This window comes from Rattus norvegicus, chromosome 1 (assembly GCF_021556685.1).
Source record: "Rattus norvegicus strain SHRSP/BbbUtx chromosome 1, alternate assembly SHRSP_T2T, whole genome shotgun sequence".
In the NCBI taxonomy this organism is placed as follows: domain Eukaryota; kingdom Metazoa; phylum Chordata; class Mammalia; order Rodentia; family Muridae; genus Rattus; species Rattus norvegicus.
This window is the reverse complement of record NC_141534.1, coordinates 165,236,457-165,258,473: the sequence shown is the minus strand read 5'-3', so window position 1 is coordinate 165,258,473 and position 22,017 is coordinate 165,236,457. Positions and strand designations below refer to the sequence as shown.

Sequence of the window (22,017 nt, the reverse complement as noted above, 5' to 3'; positions counted from 1 at the left end):
CCCCTACCTACCCATCCACTCCCTCCTGCCCTGACATTCCCTTATACTGGGGCATTGAGCTTTCACTGGACCAGGGCTTCTCTTCCCATTGATGCCTGACAAGGCCATCCTCTGCTACATATGCAGCTGGGGCCATGGGTCTGTCCATGTGCACACTGTGGTTGGTGGCTTGGTCCCTGGGAGCTCTGAGGAGTCTGTTTGGTTGATATTGTTGTTCTTCCTATGGGGTTGCAAACCCCCTCAGCTACCCTAATCCTTTCTCTAACTCTTCCATTGGGGACCCCTCCCAGGGCACTTCTTGCCTTCACCTCCCTCCCCCTTGTATGCTAGCAATTTAACCTTGAGCTGTAGGCGAAAGATGGCCAAAGAAAGGAGGGAAAGGGGCTTGTCATGTAGGCCATGGGTGCATTTTGGGAAATTAAGCTTTTGCCATTGAGAGATTTTAAGCAGGCAAGAGTCGTGGCCATTTTGCAAATTTGTAGTTTAGAAAGATCCTACTTGCTGCAGCAGAGACAACATTCAGAAGGCGGAGTGGGGGGTGGGGGGTGGGGGGAGAGTCTGTCAACAGTAGACACAGGGATGGGATTGGGAGGCAGGTAGAGCAGCAGATGCCTCATCCCCAGGGCCTCCCTGGCTGGGTGGGGAAAATCAAGGTTGGTAATGAAAGGGAAAGCCCAGAAGCTGATGGGCTCCCAGGAAGGGGTAAAGGGATTTGTTGTTGTGTTGTTGTTGTTGTTGTTGTTGTTGTTGTTGTTGTTGTTGTGTTGTTGTTGTTGTTAAGACAAGCGCTTCAGAGTCCTGAGGCCCCAGCCTGCACAGGACGGATGATAGAAACTGAATGAAAGCTGAACACTCCTCACACCTACCCAACAGCTGGGAAGAGGAGGATGGAAATCCTTAGGCCAGAAGGAGGGCGAGGGCAGTGTTTTGATTGCTTCAAAACAATCTCTCTGCAGTGTAGGAATGATGTTGTGCACTGTGTAAAGTTTGTCATTGTGTTATTAAAATGCTCATTTCTCTGCCCTCATGCCTTGTTGCAAACCAGGCACTGTAATGCTTATGCTAAGAACTTCCTGTGTAATGTAAATGCTTAACATTTATTCTCTGCCTTGTCAATAAAAGCCGATCAGCCAATGGCTGAGCAAAAAGGAGAATAGGGCAGGATTTCCACCAGCCCTGGAAAGGGGGGGGGGGGGGAAGAGTAAGGTAGATTCAGTCAAGAGGAGGATGAGACAGGAGGAGGGTAAGAAGAGACATCCTAGGAGAATATACCTGAAGCTGAGAGAGCAAAATCAATGCTAAAAGACAAGTATGTCAAGGGTAACAGGAGGTAGCCAGGTTAGGCTAGAGGATTAGAATAGGTCAACAATAGGTCCCAGGTTTTGTGCTGTAAAGTTTGATTGAATAAATCTAGTAGTCTCAGTCCCAATCATTTGGGAGCTGGAGGGGAGGGGGTCATAGAGAAAAAACTAGACATTGGGTGTTACTTTGGGCACCAAATGTATCAGTGACTTTAATATAAATATATTCAATGCATTAATACAGTGGCTGTTTTCTTTATCCTAGCTAGTTCTCCAATAAGGACACAGAGAGACCAAGATTTATTTTCAACTTAAAGTGAAATAACTAGGCACTATAATTCTACTATGTCATCTAAGCTAATCTGGCTCCCTCCTAAAGATGTTTGGATTTTAGTATTGTCCTTCAAATGTGTTTTCTGAGGATGTCTCTCCTCTTGCCCTCCTCAGAGCTGACTTTCTTCTTCCTCTCTTTCCCTCCTCCCCTGACTGATGGAAGTTCCACCCTATCTTTCTATTGCCTAGCTATTGGCTTTTCCGGCTTTTATTGACAAGGCAGAGAATAAATGATGAGCACTGATTACACAAACTCAAGACAAGAGATTCTTAGAATAAGCGCTATAATACCATGTCCGGATTGCAGCAAGACTTCCATCAGTTATTTCACTTCAAGTGAAATCTCAATCTGTGCACTGCAACACTTATCATGTAAATCCAATTTACACTATGGTTCATAACAGCAAAATTACAGTTACGAAGTAGCAACCAAAATAATGTTCTGGATGGGGTCATCACGATATGATGAACTATATTAAGGGGTTTGCAGCATTAGGAAGGTTGAGGAGCTGTTAAGAAGTTTCAGGACACTGGAAGGATTCTGACCTGCGTGTAAATAGAGATCTTCCCTACTCATGTCTATTGACATGAGAGAGAAATTCAGTCTCCTCTGGGAAATTTCTTTTTTTATTTGGCACCATGCTCTGAGGAACCCAGTCTCTCCTTAGAACTTTCTCTTTCTATCCCAGGACTCTCTCTCCTGTGGAGTCTAAAGGCCTCTCTCTTCTCACACTTGTTCCCACAGAGGTCAGGGACTGGGGCTCTCTAGCAGAACATTTGATGGAAAGACCCTCCTCTCTTGGCGACTGCCGCTCTAGCCAAGGCAACTCTTTGATGAGATCTGAAGGTCTGGAGCAGCCTGTGAGAGAGGACGGTTTTCTCTCTCTTTGTTCAGGCCATTCCTGGTGCAGACTGCACAGCAGCATCCACTGAGCTGTGCTCATCACAGGAGATGCTCTCCCACATCCTGCAGTGTGGTCTTCCCTTGTCTCCTGGCCAGCTTTCCTGAGACTTGATTTCATCTCTCTGAGAACATCCCTGCAGTAGTTACCAGATGGGTAAGTCTCCCATTCTGAACCTGCCTAGTGTTCTTGCCTGTTAACTGTTGGCTCCTACACCAAGGGAGTCTTTTAAAAATGATACCTTTTTTATTAAAGTTTCGCCTCCAGTTCTTGACAGACAGCATGATGGTTTGAAAGAAATGGAGCCCCAGAGGCACACATATTTGGATGTTTGGTCTCCAGTTGGTAGAGTTGCTAGGGGTAGCCTTTTAGGTTCTAAAAGCCCGTATCATTCCCAGTTAACTCTTTCCCTCTCCCTCTCCCTCTCCCTCTCCCTCTCCCTCTCCCTCTCCCTCTCCCTCTCCCTCTCCCTCTCCCTCTCCCTCTCCCTCTCCCTCTCCCTTTCCCTCTCCCTCTCTCTCATCTTCTTCCTCTCCCTCTCCCTCTCCCTCTCCCTCTCCCTCTCCCTCTCCCTCTCCCTCTCCCTCTCCCTCTCCCTTTCCCTCTCCCTCTCTCTCATCTTCTTCCTCTCCCTCTCCCTTCCCCCCTCTCTCTCCCTCCCTCTTCCCTTCTCCTCTCTCCTCTCTCTTCTGTTTGCAGATCAGGATGTAAGTGTCCGGCTACTGCCCCGGTGCCATGTCTGATGCCGTGCTCCCCATCATGATGATCATGGACTTTAACATTCCGAACTGTGAGCCCAGATTAAAAAAAATTTTTATAAGTTGTCTTGGTCATGGTGTTTTGTCATAGTACTAGAAAAGCAATTAATTCAGACACCTCATCAGGAAGTACATTTTAAAGATACATGCCCCCCCAATTTGAGAATAGTAGCATCAGTTTTCATACAATTCTGTTGGACCCTTTCCTCCAGAGGTGTGCCTCAGGATCATCCACCCTGGTCTCAACATGAGGCAGGCACCTTCTATTCCATCACATTCAGCACTGGGATGTATTATAAAGAACTGAAGTGAATGTAATCTCTAGATCCTAAAACGAAAGGAAGGAAGGAAGGAAGGAAGGAAGAAAGAAAGAAAGAAAGAAAGAAAGAAAGAAAGAAAGAAAGGAAGAAAGGAAGGAAGGAAGGAAGCATCCTGTGTTCCTTTGTGATGTAACTTGGCTTCAGTGCACACTGGGAGGCCTGCAAATGTGACCCTTCATTTCACCACAACACTCTTTTCTCAGCCAGTTCTGACATAATGTTCTAGGTGGTCAGAGGTATCCTATATATATCCAAGCTTTCATGTTCTTTTCTCAAGATCTAAATCTGCAAAATGTCTGGCCACGTGTGTTTAGAGAGATTGCCAGGGTCCTCAGAAGCCCAGAACATCCTGGATAGCCCTCCTTCATCCCATGTCATCCTATCAACCACTCCCTCAGTCCATTTTCCCAAAGGGGTTCAACAGTTCTCCCATAACCAGGGCTCTGATATCCTCACCCTTTCACACACCCTTTCAAGAAAGAACTCTATAGACCTAATGTGTTCTGCTGCTGCTTCAAGAAGCCTACAGCTCCTCTATGAGATAGCCTGCACTGTCAAGGTCTGTGTCCCCTCCTCATACCTGACCTTGGCCAGACAGAAACCAAAGTGGTCTCTTTCAGCCAAGACCTCTCTACATGCATTAAAGCAAGATCTTTTCTATCTCCTCCATCTCCTCTGACTAAAGTCAGCAGAATATATGCACTCATCCACTGCTGTTCACATGAGGAAAAGACCTGCGCTTGGTCAGCACCTGAATGATGGGCTAATGAGACCCTCATCTGAATCCTATGGGAGCCCCCCCCCCATGGAAGATGCACTTCCCCCAAACAGACCCTGGGAGGTGCCTTAGGAGAAGGATCCAGGTAAGGAGGGTCATAGCTACATGTTTACGCTGATTAACCAGTGGTGATAAAGCCTGCTGATTATACCAGACTGCCCTGTCTAACTCCAGACTGACTGAGGCCATGTATAATTCCTACCCTGGGACCCAGAGTGTCCTGAAGGCCTTGTCACTTCTCAACCCATTTCATAGTTAGTCCATCTCAGGTATCAGACAGAACCGCCAAAGCTGGGCAGGGATCTGAAGTTTCTTTCCCCACTTGGCTTCAAGGTATTGGATAACTGGGAGGAAGTTTCAAGCCTATGCCAGGGCAGCTCTAGGTGCCTCTATCACAATACAAACAGTTTAAAGCTTCATCTACATCCCTTCTGTTCTGCATGGGGAGACCAAGTTCAAGTAATACCCCCTCCCCTGCTCTGTAAGTATTCTCATTGCGTCAGTCATGACATTTCAGTCAAGATTGTCAAAAGTGGCCTGTGCCCACATTGCAAAAAGAAGGGACATTGGATCCAGGACTGCCTCTCTCTGCAAAGGAAGGGTTACCTCAATACCTACAGTCCTGGAGATACTATGGCCAGGGGCATGGAAGGTACCACTGGGTCTATTCTTGGACTCCAAGGGAGGAGGACTGGCTTACTAACAGACTGTATGTAAATAGACTCTCAGACTATTTCTCTCTCTATGGAAGAGCCTTGGGTGACCCTGAATGTGGCAGGAAGTAGAATTAATTTCTTAATTAATATGGGAGCCACTTCTAAATAGCTTCCTTTTTGGTCTTTGATACACTTTATTGAAATTAGTGGGTGCTTCTTGCAGAGCTAAGCCACCCCATACCCCCTCTAGAATGTTCCTTAGAAATTTTTATCTTTTACACATCCAGTATTACTGAAATGCCTACTGTACCCTTAGGGAGGGGCTCAACATTGCCACTAGCTTTCCTGGCCCCTCTTACCCAGACACATCATTAGACTCCCATTTCCCCAAAAATCCCCCTGAGGTCTGTTTCTCACTCTCTGGATGATCGTTGTGCACAATCTCTACAAAACATTTTCTTGAAAATTCCAACTCCTTTCTCAGGCACCTCTCCCCCAAGCTGGAAGTCCAAGGATGTCTGTTCCTTTTATCTATAAGCATTTGGTCACCAGTGTACTCTGTCCCTGTAACTTCCCTTGTGACATGCCCATATTTGGAGTTAGAAGCCCTGATAACATATACTGGGTAGTGAAAGACCTTAGAGTCATCGACAAGACTCTGGACTCTATATGCTGTTGTACCAAACCCCTATATTCTCTTAGGGAGAACAAATTCCCATGGGGCATTCCTACTGATCTCCTTCTTCCCAGTTAGTCCCCCTTTTATTATTATTATTTTTAGGAGTGTCTTAGTTAGTGTTGTGTAGAGTCACCATGACCACAGGAATTCATATATATTCAATTGGGGCTGACTCACAGTTTTAGAGGTTTAGTCCATTATTATCGTGGCAGGAAACGTGGCAGCGTGTAGGCAGACGTGGAGAAGGAGTTCAATGGCAGTGAAGGGAGACTGTACCACACTGGGCATAACTTGAGCATAGGAGTCCTTAAAGCCCTCCTCCACAGTGACACACTTCCTCCAATAAGGCCACACCTACTCCAACAAAACCACACTCCCTACAGGCCAAGCGTTCAAAGACAAGAGTCTGTGGGGCTATTCCTAGTCAATATTCCTAATCCTATTCACCACAGTCAGAAAATGAGTTTAATAAAAGTTACATATGGAGGGAGAGGCAAAGGGAGAGGCTATTCACAGGAACATGAGCAGTTACCTCTAGGGGCTGTCTAAAAAGCCTTTCCCACTGAGACTAAAGAGTACAGAGGGCACAACAGCGCTTGAACATGTACTCTTTCACTTCGGTCTCCCTTTCTCTCTATGGTCAGTTTTCACTCAAACAAACAACAAAATGAACAAACAAAAACAACAACCAAGGAATCGGTGAGGCCCTTAAAATAAAGTGTCACTTGTACGCTGTATACACACAACCAGCTGGAAAGGCGGAGAGGACAAAGAGGCTCCTCCTTAGTAATTTAATACAAGAAACTCAACAGTCCTACCTAACTCTCCTCTCAACAGCGTTCCTAAGGTCTCCTATCACTGCTGAACAGAAATGTCTCAAGCCCATTTAAGGTCCCATGTAGAGACCATTTCTTCAGATAAAGCTTTCATAAAGCCCTGAAACTCATTATCTTGCCCAGTATGTCACATCTCAGAAACCAGCCATCAAGACCACTAATGATCAACAAGAACATTAGAGCCCTAAACCAGACTTCTTTTCCATAAAGTGAACATAGCCAGTCAAAATTAACCTCAATGGGACACCACAGAACTGCTCTCTCTAAGTCCTCTAGGACTCGAATACTGACCAGTCAGAAAGAACCATTATCATTTGTATGGTGGGAACTACACGATGGGAACTGCATGGTGGGAACTGCATGGTGGGAACTGCATGGTGGGAACTGCATGGTGGGAACTGCATGATGGGAACTGCCTGGTGGGAACTGCCTGGTGGGAACTGCCTGGTGGGAACTGCATGGTGGGAACTGCATGGTGGGAACTGCATGGTGGGAACTACACGATGGGAACTGCATGGTGGGAACTGCATGGTGGAAACTGCATGGTGGGAACTGCATGGTGGGAACTGCATGGTGGGAACTACACGATGGGAACTGCATGGTGGGAACTGCATGGTGGGAACTGCCTGGTGGGAACTGCATGATGGGAACTGCCTGGTGGGAACTGCCTGGTGGGAACTGCATGATGGCTCGTCCTAATCAAAGTGGGTAGTGGGCTAGTGAGACGACACAGTGAATAAAAGAATTTTCCTTTAAATCTGGTGACCCGACTTCCATCCCCAGAACCCACACTGTGGAAGGAGTGAAGGAGAGACTAACACCTCACAAGCTGTCCTCTGACCTCTACAAACATAGGTACATTCCTCACACCCGGAACAATGAAAAATAGATTTTTTTTTAAATAGATGGTAGCTGCAGACAGTGATTCTTTCTGACCACCCACCTCCCTGAATTCTCCCAGTGTGTTCAGTAAACCTGCTCCCCTACTTGGTCTAATGGTGAAAGAATTCACCACCCTACATCATCCCTCTTGCATTCCCACTCCATAGGAAGAAGAGCTCAGACTCTTCCCAGAAGGCTCCAAGGGAATTGGTACTGCAGCAGTAAATTCTAGCAGCCCAACTGTAAGAGTGACCTGCCCACTTGGATATGATTTCAGAGGGGGCCACAGTGAAAAGATCCCCCAAAGACCTCCTATTCCCAAGGATGATGGAATCCATTTTTCTTTCCCTCTTTTGGCTTTTTCGAAACATTCTATCTCTAGGGCTAGGCTGCCTTCACACTGACATTTATCCTGCCTCTGCCTCCTGGTACTAAGACAACAGGCAAGCTTATAGACAGGGACTTACCATTGTCCCCTCTCCTTAACTAGCAGGGTCCAGCCCAGGTAAGTCCCCAGGGCCACTCTGTGAAGGTAAGACAAGAGTCTGAACAACCACTCTCTTCTGAGTGTGAGCTTGACTTTGCTGACTGGGAACTCCCTTTTTCTCAGGCAGACACACACAAGCCCAAGCAAAGATTTTTGTTTTTAAATAATAAGGAAGAGAGAAAGGAAGACTGGATGCAACAAGCCTGGGCCATAGCAGGGGAACATTGCTGGGTTTCCCCACCCAGAGGCCCTTTCCAAAGGGGCAAGTTCCTGGGAGGTCCAGAGCCAATATCAAACTCCCTCTAACCCTTCACTGGAAAGGGCCTCCCTCTGAAGGTGGGCATTGCCTGGGGTATGTGGGCAGAAGTACCTACAGCAGGTAATTTCTCTTTTTAATCCTGTATTTTTTCCAAACACACACACACACACACACACACACACACACACACACACACACACACACACACAAATAATTTCGGCTGGAGAGGATGGAAGACTTAAGCCGCTACTACAGAGCAGTTTCCCTTCTTGGAAATCCAGCCAGAAGTTGACTTTCCCTCCAGGAAAGAAAAAAATAAGTCTGTTATGTCTATTGCTTTCTCTCTCACTCGGTGTCTGCCAGCTTTTCTGCTTAAGCTTTCTCTCTCTTTTCTGTTCTCTGTCTCTCCCTCTTTTTGTCAAACACACCCATTAATGGCTCTAGACCTTTTTTTAAACTTCTTTTTAGTGGGGTGGAGGAGAATTTGAGAGAAAACCCTCATCTACTCATTCTTACCAACTAATTCTGCTTCCCTCTACACACCACACACACACACACACACACACACACACACACACACACACACACACACACACACACACACACACACACTCCGGCGACCTCCAGATGTTCCCAACCTAGCGGCCATCTGCTGAGATTACTAGGACACACAACTGAAGGAAGGCAGAGGGGGCAGGGATCCGGGACGCAGGAAGCTGGGAGAGAGAGAGGCCTTGTGGAGTGGGAGGGAACCGCACACTTTTTAGACGCTCCCTAGGGTGGAACCCGTGCTCGGCCAGCGGGCGGGGACAGGGCTGCTAAAACGCCCCCCTAGACTTGCACTTTAACGACGCTCCCTGAGCTTCCTGGCCCGGAGCCGGTGCAGCCACTGGGTGCCGAGCAAGGGGAGCCCGGCGGCGGGCGGGGACGTGGGGCGGGACGTGCGGGCTCCGAGAAAAGCGCTGGCCCACGGGCCAACGCCGGGTCGCCTAGGTGAGCGTGCCGAGGCGACAGCTGCCGACCTGCCAGGTGGGTGCTGTCCCGAAGCGCAGCGAGATCGGCGCCGGTTTGGAGGTTTGGAGCCCGGGACTTCAACCTCACCGCCCCATCCTGTGAGCAGGCCGGTGCGAGGGGCGGGTCCGGGTCCTGCTGAGGCCCCTCAACTTTTCCGGGACACGGAGCCACAGCGGCGCAGGGTCCGGGGAGCAGGGGTGAGGGCTTTCAGAAGACAAAGGCTCTGCTTGGGGGCCGTGGGCGTGGGCCGGCGCCTCCAGGGTCTTTGTAAGAACACGTGCATCTCACGGTAGTGGGTCTTTTGTAGATTTGGGTTCGGAAGCTAGCATCTGCCTGTGCCTTTGTGTGTGCGTGGCTTTGCATGGCTATCTCGCCCCGGTGTCCCCGTTTTGTAGCCTTGCGTTTGGTTGTGGGGACCGGTGGGCGCTCCTAGTGTCCGCATACGTGGTCTAGGCTTGTCGACGTGTCTGGGTTGAGTATCCGTGGGGTATGTGCGAACTGAGAGCCTGAAGCTGCCCAGACTCTGTTCCCCTGCTGTCCTTCGTTTTCCCCCTACTTGGCTTCAAACTTTTCTCTGGGTTCCTCCGGCAACGCCTGTTGGCAGCCCTTCTGTCTCTCACCTCCGGAGGTCCTTTGAGCCGCGGGATGGATTCGGTGGGTTGGGGGTGGTCAGCAGTGCCTAGCGACTGGCCCCGGCCAGGACTGGGCGGAGTGTGCAGGACACCCTTACAGGACCCCAGTGGGAGGGGGAGGGGACACCGCTTGTCTGGGCTCTGGCCTGAGGCTGGAGACCCCGGAGTAGCGCAATGCTGGCAGTAGTCTTCTCTGCGCCCCTGGGACAGAGTGTGGATTGAGATATGTCTGCTTGATGGAGAGACATGATTGGCTTTGAGTTCCACTCTGCATTTAACCGGACCCCAGTGTGAGGGGACGAACCTTCCGATCCTGTAGGTTAGAAAGGCCACGGTTTGCCTGCATCCGGCCTGCTTGTGGCCCCTGTCCCTGGTTGGGCTGTGATGAGAAGAGGCCTTCCACACACTAGTTTCGAAAGGCACGCCAATGGCCCACGTAGGATACGGGCGTGTGGCTGAAACCCGTTGAGATTCGGTCACTGTTGTGGATGAAGTGAGAAGAACTCTATCCCTCGGGAGCGGAGCGCACAAGTGGTGGTGACCAGCGTGGCGAGCTTAGCTGAAAGCGGCTCCCGCCCACACTTGGCCGGGCCCAGAGGTGACTCAATCTTTGATCCTTTCTTGCTCCATGCTAGCTTTTCGGATAAGTCTAGACTTGCAAAGCCCCCAGAGTGGGAGGGGCTCCATCCTGTCTGAGCTTTTGATCCTGAGTGTCAAAGATAAATCAAACATTTTTTTTCCCAACCCTCCACCCCAATCTTTAACTAAGAACTTTGGTCAGTTATTACCCTTGGGGTGGAGGTGGGGGGACGACAAACTTGGGAAAGGCAACAGAGGGCCACTTTCCTTTTCTTTTCTAGTCCTTCCTTATGAAAGATAGAGTGTGGATGGTCTCTGTACTCTCTTGATTCTCCTGATTACCAGAGATAGCTGAGTCTAGAAACAATTGTGTTCCCAGGCATTTATTTACTCCTAGGAAGGCTGGCGTTCTTGAGTCCACAGGGCTTCCACCTACATTGTTCCACGGACCCGTGTAAAGGCAAAAGCTAGTCTTGCTATCTTTTAAACAATAGACTGGGCAAGAGATTGAATCCACACTAGTTTTCTTTTTAATTGTAACTTCTGGCTCAACGCAGAGACAATGTACTTGATTGGGTTCACCATCCCTTCTCCGGGCTCCGAGCCTGGGTATTGGGAATACTTCCTGAAGACAGCTGGTCCCACCCTGGAAGTCCCCTGCCAAAGCAAGTGCTAAGAGAAACAGGTTCCATAGGAGCAGACCTGGCAGAGCAGGTGACTGTACTCAGGGGTTTGAAATTTCCCAAGGGGTTGCAGAGACTGGAAAGGCCTCCCACAGTACAGGCTTCGGGGCTCTGTGTGCTCTGGAAAAGGCAGAGGGTGCAAGGTTGGGTGTTAAGGAATAGGAGTTACCCAAAGACTGGGAGGGAAGACAGAGGTGAAACACTGAGCATCAGTTTGATATCTGAGGTTGAGCCCGTGTGCAGAAAGCTGCTGGAGACAGCAGAACCATGTGGGAGTGACAGGGGTGATATTGGTGGTGGTGGTGGTGGTTGGTCATTCTTAACTCTGGCCTTTGGATGGTTCTAGAGTCTGGGAGGCCTGTCTGGAGACAGGGTGCTGCATGTCTTCCGATTAGGACGTCTGGGAGTTGTGCTCCCTCGTTCCCTAGCCTCCTGCCTCTGTCACCTGGTGTGTGTCATGTCACCTGTCTGATTCCCAGGCTCCTTCCAAGGGAGATTTTGACTCCTGTTTCACCGGTGTGTTATAAATACACTGGTAAATGGCATAAAAAATTATTATTTACACTAATAAATAATGTGGTTTCAGGGTGTCTGGTCACATACACTGTGTGAATTCAAGCGGAGGCAGAAATAGCATGAACCCCTATCTTAAACCTGGTTTTACCATTTAGTCAAACCCTGAGTTCCAGGAAGCACCCAAGCAGAAGGAGGCCTCTGTGTCCCTGTCATTTTAGTCCTCTAGTTTCTGCCCCTGCCATTCGAGTATCCAAACTAGAGAGGAACTGGGTACATTCTTAGACAGCCATACCCAGGGCTCCTTCGGGAGTTGAAAGCCAGGTTGGTCTGGGAAGGCCTCACAGAACAGGTAGCTTTTGAATCAGACAAGTGGGAATTTGTGGAAGACAAAGGGAGGGGGGCTTTACCATCTTTGTCAAAAGAAATAGCCTGTGCAAAGAAAGAGGTCCCTGGGGAGTGACAGGCATCCGGCCTGAGAGGCTCTCTTCTCGGAATGGTTTTATATGGGGCACCATGGTGGGGGCTTGATCTTCAGTTGGAAGCCGTCCTCTGGTGCCCAGCGTGGCACTTGTTTAGAGCTATGACAGTGTGTAGAGGCGGAGGTCAGAGGACTACAGAGTTCTCTTGAGTGTGACCTACGCAGGGTGAGGTGGCTGCCCAGTTTGAGGAAGAGGACAGTGACCTATCTATCCAGGAGTGACTGCTGATTTGATGCCAGCTTCTCATTTGGCCACAGGTGACATTCACCGTTTCAGCTTCCTCTGGCTTCTGTCACCTTCCCAGAAACCAGGGGAACTTGGTCAGGACCCTGAATGGGACACTGAGAGAATCCAAGACCTCCAGGGATGACTTCTGGGTTCTCCTCCATCCCATGTGTCTTAGCATCTCTTTTCTGGCCCTGCTGTCACCCACAGAGGAAAGATTGAACACTCTCTGAGACCCTCTGGGGCCAGCTTAGGCTGGGTCCTTGCTTTCTCTAAGTAACCCATACAGGGCCTCACAGTCACATGGAATCCTGTGAGGTTGGTACCCAGTCTTCAGATCCCCTTTCTTTTGTCCTATGCAGCCTCTCCCTTTATTCTTACTGTGCTACTTCAGTTCAGTGGGAACTTGACAATTTCCCCAAAGATCAGCTGGAGGGAGAAAATAGCATTTGGGACCTTGTCTATCACCCTGTGGGTGGCACTCTTTGGGTGGGAGGGTATTGAAGTTCCAGGTCCCACTCATACCATGAAGGAGGCCAGATGCTAGATTCAGGCCGGATCCTGCCTTTGTCTCATCAGTGGCCTCGTGACTCTCTGGACAAGTCACTGAACCTCTCCAGACTCTTTAGCCAGCCTTAAGACAAGTGCAATGCCTTCTAACCTCCTGGTTTCACAGGGTGAGCAAACATAATTGCTGAGGATGCATGGGGCAGGCTGAAGTGTCCTTTGGTGACACTGTTGCCTTCTATGTGCCTGATACGTCTTTTAGACATGTTTGTTTGTTTGTTTACAAACTATATAATCCCAGCTGCCCTGGAACTTACTATGTGAACCAGGCTGGCCCCAAACTCACTGAGATCCTCCCACCACTCACTCTCAAGTGCTGGGATTAAAGGCATGCACCAGCAACCCCCAGCCAACAATACCTGGTATATATTAATAAAGTACCTGATCCAGGGTTAAAAATTAAAAACCCTAACTCCCCCTCTCTGCCCACAAAGGACAGATAGGTAAACAAGTCATTACAGCCTAGCATTACCAACTCTAAGCAGCCATCCGCACTCCCCATCGAGGCCAATTGTGGGTTAGAAGCTAGAGTGTCTGGGTCTGGTTCCTGGTTCCTCTATTACCCGACCGAATAGCATGCTGATGTTTGCCTGTGCGACAGGGATAATAAGCTGGGATAATAAGGACTGGTGGAACAGGAGTCACACATGGGGGAGCTGATGTGCTTGTAGTTATCGGTTCTGTTGAGGAAGCCAAACCTGGAGGCTCCCAGTATGTACCCCCAATGCTAATTCCTGGAGCTTCCTGGTCAGGAGGCAGGACACTTAGGAAACTTTTCCCTGGGGATTTCATTATCATCCCTATTGACTGAGGGGAGTGAGGTGCAAGGCCAACTGGGGTAGAGGTCTAGCAGGTTGATGGAAGGCCTGTCCTAGGTAGGTGCTGTGCATTGAACCAACCTGGAACTAGCCCCTTACCCATTTAGCTCCTGTTCCTGGGGTTCCCTGTTGAAGTTGTTAATAAAAAGCTAGAAAGTTCTGTGGATCAGAAATGCTGTGGCTCTGAACTAGGGGCTTGGCAACCAGGCCCAGGAGGAGCCTGGACTCCAACCTCTAACCCAGCCCCAGAGAGGTGTCCACAGAAGATGCAGGTGGTTGGACCGTCATCGGCAGATACCAACAGTGTGTCCGAGAGGTCAGAGCAAACTATGGTGAACCTGCTGGAGTCTGACTCTGCAGATAGGAATCTGGCTGGGAAGAGATAGGAAGGATAAGTTACCACCTCCAGGAGATTTAGGAAAGCCACCGGGGGACTAAGCACTTACTGAGCAGACTTCTCCATCACAACATGGTCCACAGCCCTCACTTCTTGTTCCTGCAGAGAACTCTGAGATTCTAGTGGTAGGGCTGGATTCCCAGCCAGGTCCTTCCTAGCCAGGTCCGTCTGGCAGCCAACCCCTGTGGCTTTCTTATTGGGTCTCTGTTGCTTCCTCCCTGCCACCAGGTCTGACTTTGACCTCAGTTGGGGAAGGATACTTAGGTTAAGAAGGAGGTACTCTGTCCCAAGCTGCTGGCATCTTATGTTGGAAATGTAAATTCTCTCAGTACCCTCTGAAGGAGGCCTATTGGTAGCTTGAGGTGTGAGAGGCCTGAAGGGAGGGGTGGTGGGAGCCTGTGGAGACAGAGGGTGCTTTGTTCTACCAGGCAGGGGCAGGCGGGTAGATGTGTGTGATGCAAGGACCATGTGAGGTGGTGGGTCTCAGCTACTGGGCCTTGCTCTGCTGTTGCGTTTCCCTTAATGCCCCTCTGGGCCTCCCGTCACTTCACCGGTCATCTCCAAGGACTCTGCAGCCCAGGAGCCTGGAATTCTCTCTGTTTGTGGACAGTGTGAAAAACAGCTGACTGACTGCAGGAAAGCTGCTACCCGGAAGACAAAGAGGGTCCAGTCCCTAAGGGGATTCAGACAGGGAGGGGAGAAGGGCATCTCCAACTTTCAGAGGCCTTTCTGGAGTAATCTCAGTAGTTTTACAATCCCCCAGGGCAGTGATGTCACCAGCTCTGTCTCATGGCTCAGGGATGCGATGTCGGGAGCCCCTTGGAGCTGTCAGGTTTGTAGCATTTACTCCATCCATGCTTGGCCTCACGGGCCAGCAGCCTACTTTTCTTTAGAGTCACTGTGGACTTGACATTGTGGGCCCTAAAATAGCTCATGTCTGGCCTCACAGGACCTGCTGTCTACCACACCAGTGCCGTGTGAAGTATCTTGCCTTGTATTCTGTTGATCCTCTGATGTCTTTCATCTGCAGGTCAGGCTTTGTAGAAAAGATCTCTTGACCTAGAGATCTCTCTTCTCTCCAGACATCCTTGATGGCTGCCTATCAGCACTGTCCGTATGTCTGCGCTGCCTGCTTGTCTGCACTGCCCTTTCTCCCAGGGTAGAGGTCCCTGAATGGAAGCTGAGCAACATTAATACAGTAACACAGATGAGGAACTCAAACTCCTGGACATAAAACTGTGAAAAGTCACAAGAACTTAAGCTTCCTGTGTCTGAGATGTTGCTGTGGGTGGGAAGGGGGCCCTAACAATCTCACACACTCACACCCACCAAGACTTAGTCATGTGCTTCGTGCTTAGTGTTTGGTTCAGCTTTAAAACTGTAACTCTGGGGTCGGCGCTAAACCCTATATTGTGAAGGTGGGAAACAGAGGCTCCCAGAGGGGTGGGACTTGGCTGGTGGTCACAACAGTCCAGGGCAGAACAGTGACAGAGACCTATGGCTTGACTCTCCCCTGGGACTTGTCCCAACACAGAGTTGCCCCAGTGTTTTCTTATCAGCGTCCTGGAGGGTAGTGAAGCAATGATGGGGCACTCTGACATCTATCCTAGAGAGACAGCCCATGCTGTTTATCTGTCAGTGTCCTAGCTACACTGGGCACACCCTCCATAGGGGGACATGTCTAGTCCTTACGGCAGCTCTTCCAAGGTCTGGCCTTTCCATTTCATCTCCCCTGTCGTGCCTCCAAAATATTAGTAAGTGGCCCTTCAGATCCTGTAATGGGGGATGAGACAGTTGGTCTCATTGGGCAAACCTGAGGTCTATAGGAGAGGGGCTTGTGTCACTTCCTGTTTCCCACTAGAGTTCCCCAGGTCCAAGTATGACAGCAGGGGTCTGGGAGATGTTCATGGCACAGAGGAGCAAGGTTCTGGCCGAGTGCATTTATCACCCGCGTTGTCTAGGCAGGCCTCCACTGCACTCCTGTCTCCTTTATCTCGTTGTGAGGACCACTGCCGAGGTCCAGATTCTTCAGGGAAGGCTGTGGGAGGGAGGCTCTTCACAGATGTAGGGTGCAGGGCTTTGTTAACTTGCGTGAGGATGGCAGGACAGACGTTGCCACCCTGTGCAGAGTACAGGGCTGGGGCCCAGAGGAGAGCCACATCTGGGCTGTATTTGCCCCATTGGTTTCATAAGCTAGAGTTCAGGAGAAGTCACTTGGCATTTTGTGAATGCATTGTATAATCACCTCTGGGAGCCAAAGGGTGATTTTGGGGCCCTTTGTGGTGTTTATTTAAACCCCAGGCCGAGTGGGTTGGAGCTGATCAGCTTAGCTAGAGGGCGGGGCAGGGGTCGGGGTAATGAGCTCTGGAAGAGCTCCCTGGGGAACAAAGGGGGCCTGGAGCAACTTAATATTTTCCTCTTAGCGCAAACATTGGAACACTCTGTCCTGCCTTTCTGGGACCAGGATGCACCTGGGCTGGGTTTAATCCTCAAATTGGTCTCTACAAAAGAAAGGAATGGGCAAGAAGAGCCCTAGGGTTGGGGGTAGGAGAGAATAGGCCAGCCCCACTTCTCCCTGGCCCAGCATGGAGCCAGAGTGCAGATCAAGTGGCTGCCCCTTTAAAGTTTCATGCAGGGCCTGTAATGCTACCCAGCTGCTCCCCACCCCCAGCCTAGAAGGTGGGCAGGTCCTTGTCCCTCCCATTTTACCCCTATTTCTTTCTCTGGAGGCCCATGAGAGGGAGACAGGCAGGAGGACAGGCCACCCAGATGAAGAGCCTTCTGTCTCCTAAGTGGCCACCTAGCAGGGTAGGGGGCGCTTAGATGTTCTCAGTACATAGCTCTCTGGTTCTCTGCTAATACCACCCGGCATGCGAATGCAAACCTTGAGTGTGCCTGGTAGGGACCATGTGACTCTTAGATGTGACAGCATACATGGTGTCAGACATATGTAGTGGCTTCTGTTGTGATTTCACAGAAGGAACTGAGGTCAAGGTGAGTGGCTTGAGTTGTAGCATCTGCCTATGAGGAAAACCCTTCCTGGATTCTGCCCTACTTCCCACCAGGCCTGCTGGAGGCAGGAAGAACTGAGCAAGTCTGGGTCTAATTCTGCTCTGTTTTGTGCTAATTCGATGGTGAGGCACTTGTTCTCTCTGGGCCTCCGTTTCTTTTTCTGTACAATGGGGTAACAAGCAACCACCTTTCACAGTTAAAAAGAGGGGGAGCAGAGAGGTGACCTGGCTGTGATAGCTTATGTTATGTAAGGCACAGGTAAGGATGGTGCATGTCTCGCAAGCATCTTTGGGAGTCTGGACATTGGGTCTCATGTGGAAAGGAAAATGCTACTGTGGAGAACCAGCTAAGGTAGAGGGAAGAGCCGTCAGCCAAGGATCCTGGCTACCTAGTACCACTGTGCTTAGCTGTATTCATACCTTTCAAAGCTCAGGTCTCTCTTAGTGGCTGTGAGGGTTAGAGGAGACGATGTTCCGAGGCAGCCAACCCAGCAGCCAGCCTGTGGTTTCTTTTCAGCAAAGGCGAATGAAACCCCCAACTCCACACTTGCCCTGTGAAGTCCTCTCTCTAGCATTCCTGGGTCTCCGGCAGCCTCTGAGCCTCAGATCAGCAGTTATGGTAAAAACAGCCAAGAGACTGTCTGGTCTAACAGATTTCACAGTAAGATGTCCAGGTACCTTTACTTCGGTCAGAGCAGGCCACTTGCATCTGATGCTCCTAGTGGGAGACCCACCCACCTGTCCCAACCCTTAACCATACAGATGTGGGGACTGAGGGCAAAGAAGATTAGGGACTAGGGGTTACGAGTGTTCGGGGAGGCTAGGAGCTGTGACAAGTTCCAGCAGGGTCCGTACACGTGGGCTGTGTCTTATAGGGCAGGATATGAGTGTCTGCATCCACCCCTCACCTGTAGCTTTCTTTCCAGGTGTCACCATGTTGTGCACCCTGTTCCTGCTACTGCTGGCCCTGGGCACAGTGCAGACAACTCGGCCATGTTTCCCTGGCTGCCAGTGTGAGGAAGAGACGTTTGGCCTCTTTGACAGTTTCAGCCTGATCCGAGTGGACTGCAGCAGCCTGGGCCCCCACATTGTGCCTGTGCCCATCCCTCTGGACACAGCCCACCTGGACCTGTCTTCCAACCGGCTAGAAACCGTGAATGAGTCAGTCCTGGGAGGGCCAGGCTATACCACACTGGCTGGCCTGGATCTCAGTCACAACCTCCTCACCAGCATCACGCCCACTGCCTTCTCCCGCCTTCGCTACCTGGAGTCACTGGACCTCAGTCACAATGGCCTGGCAGCCCTGCCAGCAGAGGTTTTCACCAGCTCCCCCTTGAGTGATATCAACCTGAGCCATAATCGACTTAGAGAGGTCTCAATATCTGCCTTCACCACCCACAGCCAGGGGCGGGCACTGCACGTGGACCTATCCCACAATCTTATCCACCGCCTGCTCCCCTATCCAGCCAGGGCCAGCCTGTCCGCACCTACCATTCAGAGCCTGAACCTGTCCTGGAACCGGCTCCGAGCCGTGCCCGATCTCCGAGACCTACCCCTGCGTTACCTGAGCCTGGATGGGAACCCTCTGGCTACCATCAACCCAGGCGCCTTCATGGGGCTGGCGGGCCTCACCCACCTTTCACTGGCAAGCCTACAGGGTATCCTCCAGCTACCACCCCATGGCTTCCGAGAGCTCCCAGGCCTTCAGGTCCTGGACTTGTCTGGTAACCCCAAGCTCAAGTGGGCAGGAGCCGAGGTATTTTCAGGCCTGGGTTTGCTGCAAGAACTAGACCTGTCTGGCTCCAGCCTGGTGCCCCTGCCTGAGACGCTGCTACATCACCTCCCTGCTTTACAGAGTGTCAGTGTAGGCCAAGATGTGCAGTGCCGGCGTCTGGTACGGGAGGGTGCCTACCACCGCCAACCCGGTTCCAGCCCTAAGGTAGTCCTGCACTGTGGAGACACCCAGGAATCTGCCAGGGGCCCAGACATCTTGTGACGAATGGTGTGGCCTGAGGCCACTTGACAGACTGCTGTCCTGGGCTTGCTCAGGTCCCCACTAATATTTTAATGTGCCAATGCCTGTGGAGTGTCTACAGGTCTAAGTGGCAGCCATCTCAGTGAAGATGTGGGCCAAGGATAGTTTTCATACCTAGGGCCTATACCCAATAACAGAATCTGCCCGCTTGTCTCAGCGGCTCACTTCCCTGAGCTATGAGCAAAGGGACTTCGATGCCAAACCAGACTTTGGTCCCTTCCTGAGCCCTGCCCCAGTTATCTCTAAGTGCCTTCCCTTTTGCCCAGACTGACCTGACCCATGATGTAAGGACCATAGGGGAGCACCACCACTGCAAAGGCTGACTAAGGTCTGTTGGGCTAAAGGTCTCTTTGAGCCCAGTGTCTATAGTCACACCTTCTTTGCTCTGGGCCCAGGAGGCCTACTTCTTCTTTTTCTCGTGGAATCCTGGAATCTTAAAGATAAAAGAACCTAGAAAGAAAATCAAACCCATTTTCCTTGTGGGGCAGATGGTAATATGGGACTGAGAACAGCAAACCTGGGGTCTTGGAGAGGAGCCCAGCCTCCTGTTGAGGTTGAGAGCTCTGTCACCCTCCCTTCCCCTGCTGGGTACCCTGTTACTATTGTCTGTACTGTTTTCCATTGTGCCCAGCAGTAGCAACAACAAGGTCACAGAGGTGGGAACTCTAGGTCCAGTGGCCAGCTTATGGTGTGAGCGTAGTCAGTCCCCCTTTCAGAGCCTCAGGAAGCTTGGAGCACCTCAGTCTCAAGCCTGTCAGTTCCTTACTCTGGGATGACCCCCAACATCAAGACTGGAAACATACACATTCTCCCCAGGGACACAGTCTTAAGATGCTTTTCTAAGAAGTCAATGCAGTTGTGACCATGTGGCCATGAGCTCCAAGGGACTCGTGGGCTTGGTGTCCATGGGCCGGAGCCCAAAGACCCGCTTCCCCCTCCAAGAGTATGGCAGAAAGGGTCTCCCATGCACATTGTGCTCCCCGCCAGGGCCACATCTCAGCTCTCCAGCTCTGGATTCTTTCTTCTGTTTTCATTTTATGAGTCGTTGTCTTTTTTAAAATGAACTGTTTAACCCCCACCTCTGCTGGCCAGGGGATGGAAAGGAAGATAAATGTATTTGTTCGCTTTTGTAAGACTCTGTTCTGGGTGTGGGCTGGGGATCTTGGGAAGAAGCCAGTTGGCTATCAGTAACCATGTGGGCATTGGGGCTGGTCCCTGGGATGCTCAAAAGTCAGTGAGAGCTCTGTCTTCTCACACTAGCCCAGCCCAGCCCACCCCGTGACTGGTCCTTGGTTTAATAAACACATGTAAGAGCTCTTTCCATCACTGGACTAGCATTTGCTGACAATCACTGGACTGGGATTGGGGTCACAAAGGTAAATCAGACCCCATCTTGAGCAGGTTATTCTCCCTGAGAAGGCCAAAAGCCTTCCAGAATTGGGGGTGTATGACAACATATGGGAGACAGCCAGCCACTTGGGTGGACCAACCCTCTTCCTATACCCCATCTACTTCCTTCACCCCTATCCATGCCACTCCACCTCCACCTGCCATCTGTCCAGCTTTAGAGGTGAGCTTGCTGAGGCCTTGCACACCCCTGCCTCAGCTCAGGGTAGAGCCATAGGACTCTGTCCTTGCCTTGCCTGAGCCCCTCAGCTCTTTCTCACCTGGACAACCAGTTCCTAATGTGCCTTAGGAGTTTCCCAGAGTCTTTCTCTAACTCCTGTTGGTCAACTTTGCCCATCATGGCATTGAGCTCTTGTGGAACAGTCACTCCTGTTTGCACATCTCCAGTGACAGCACCCTTTGGTGACAGCTCAGTTCCAGCTTCTTGTAGGCCAGGTTGGCTTGTCAACAGGTTGATTCTGACTGGGCAGTCTAGGGAGGTATCCAACACCTTCATTGACACCAACAACAGCATGCTGCTGATACCTGCTCGACACCAGGCTACGTGCTGAGCTGGGGTTTCTGCCAGGGGGACACAACAGGGTCCCTAGGTAAAGAAAAACTCGGAGCCAGTGAAAGCCTAGTGGGGGACTTGTATCTCTCATGACAAGCAGACCAGAACAAGGAGGTGGCACTCAGGAAGGGTCATGGGTGAAGGGTTGATGGCACAGAATCCAGAACATTCCAACAATGGGCATCCATCCAGGGAGCTGACATTCTTGTCAATAAGGCCACCATGGGAGATTTATCAACTAGAAACTCTGAGCCCAGGGTAATGATCAATGCAGAAAGAGCCAAGCTGGGAGGATCCCGGTCAGTGAGGTGGGGAGTAGGCAGCCCTGTAGATCAGGCAGGATAGGCTTCAAATGGAGGAGTTGGGGAAGTATTGTACTCTTACACAATAGGCCTGGGCCCTCCCAAAGCCCTGCTTGTGGAAGGAATTCTGTTGTTTGGAGACAAGATCTCGCTAAGAAGTTCTGTCCACACATAGGAATCTTAAAAACAGGGACAAAGCCTAAGAGTGGAAAAATAGATCTCAGCATTCAGGCTGAAGCGACCAGTGCTGGTGCTCACCAGTGATGCAGGATTCCTGAGGCAGAGGCAGGACCACCATGGCTTACATGAGGGTCCGGGGTTGCAAGGCTGGAGGTGAGCTTGTGTTACATTAGACCCTATCTCAAAATCAGTAACAAAGGTTAAAGAAATGGGACAGGGCTTGAGCTCCTGGAGTGAAGGTGAGGGCACAGACATCAGATTGCAGCCTCATCCTGTGACATGAGATGTTCAGAAACTGCCAACAGCCGGTTGCCTGCCTTAGGCCTAAAGCCTCACGGGAAGTGCTTCTGGAGAGGCATCTGTCCCACAGCGCCACCTGGTGGCCACAGCACATGTTAAATGGACTGGTGGAGGAAGGCTTTAAGTGC

General features: G+C 50.6%; 2 protein-coding genes and 1 long non-coding RNA gene across 14 annotated transcripts in view; 2 read left to right on the top strand and 1 right to left on the bottom strand.

The window, feature by feature from the left end:
* The window catches only part of LOC134484906 (uncharacterized), a 31,102-nt gene extending 27,743 nt beyond the window's left edge, over positions 1 to 3,359 (top strand). For both annotated transcript variants that reach the window (XR_015651954.1, XM_087607397.1), the window contains exons 5-6: positions 2,530 to 2,692; positions 3,236 to 3,359. Coding sequence is in view for 1 of the 2 variants with exons in the window: in XM_087607397.1 (XP_087463523.1) it covers positions 2,530 to 2,643 (114 nt within the window). In the remaining variant the exon portion in view is untranslated. The remainder of the gene's footprint in view (positions 1 to 2,529; positions 2,693 to 3,235) is intronic.
* Positions 1 to 22,017, bottom strand: part of LOC147996891 (uncharacterized) — a 31,601-nt gene that overhangs the window by 5,345 nt on the left and 4,239 nt on the right. The window lies entirely within an intron of this gene.
* Tsku (tsukushi, small leucine rich proteoglycan) lies at positions 9,080 to 20,478 on the top strand. 11 transcript variants are annotated; one of them, NM_001438195.1, is given in 3 exon segments: positions 9,174 to 9,220; positions 10,157 to 10,435; positions 18,039 to 20,478. In NM_001438195.1, a coding segment is annotated over 1 exon segment (1,062 nt). In that variant the 5' UTR covers positions 9,174 to 9,220; positions 10,157 to 10,435; positions 18,039 to 18,046; the 3' UTR covers positions 19,109 to 20,478.

Excerpts from the sequence above, each read along its gene's own strand:
- Tsku (XM_087558626.1), top strand. The coding sequence starts at position 18,047 with ATGTTGTGCACCCTGTTCCTGCTACTGCTGGCCCTGGGCACAGTGCAG.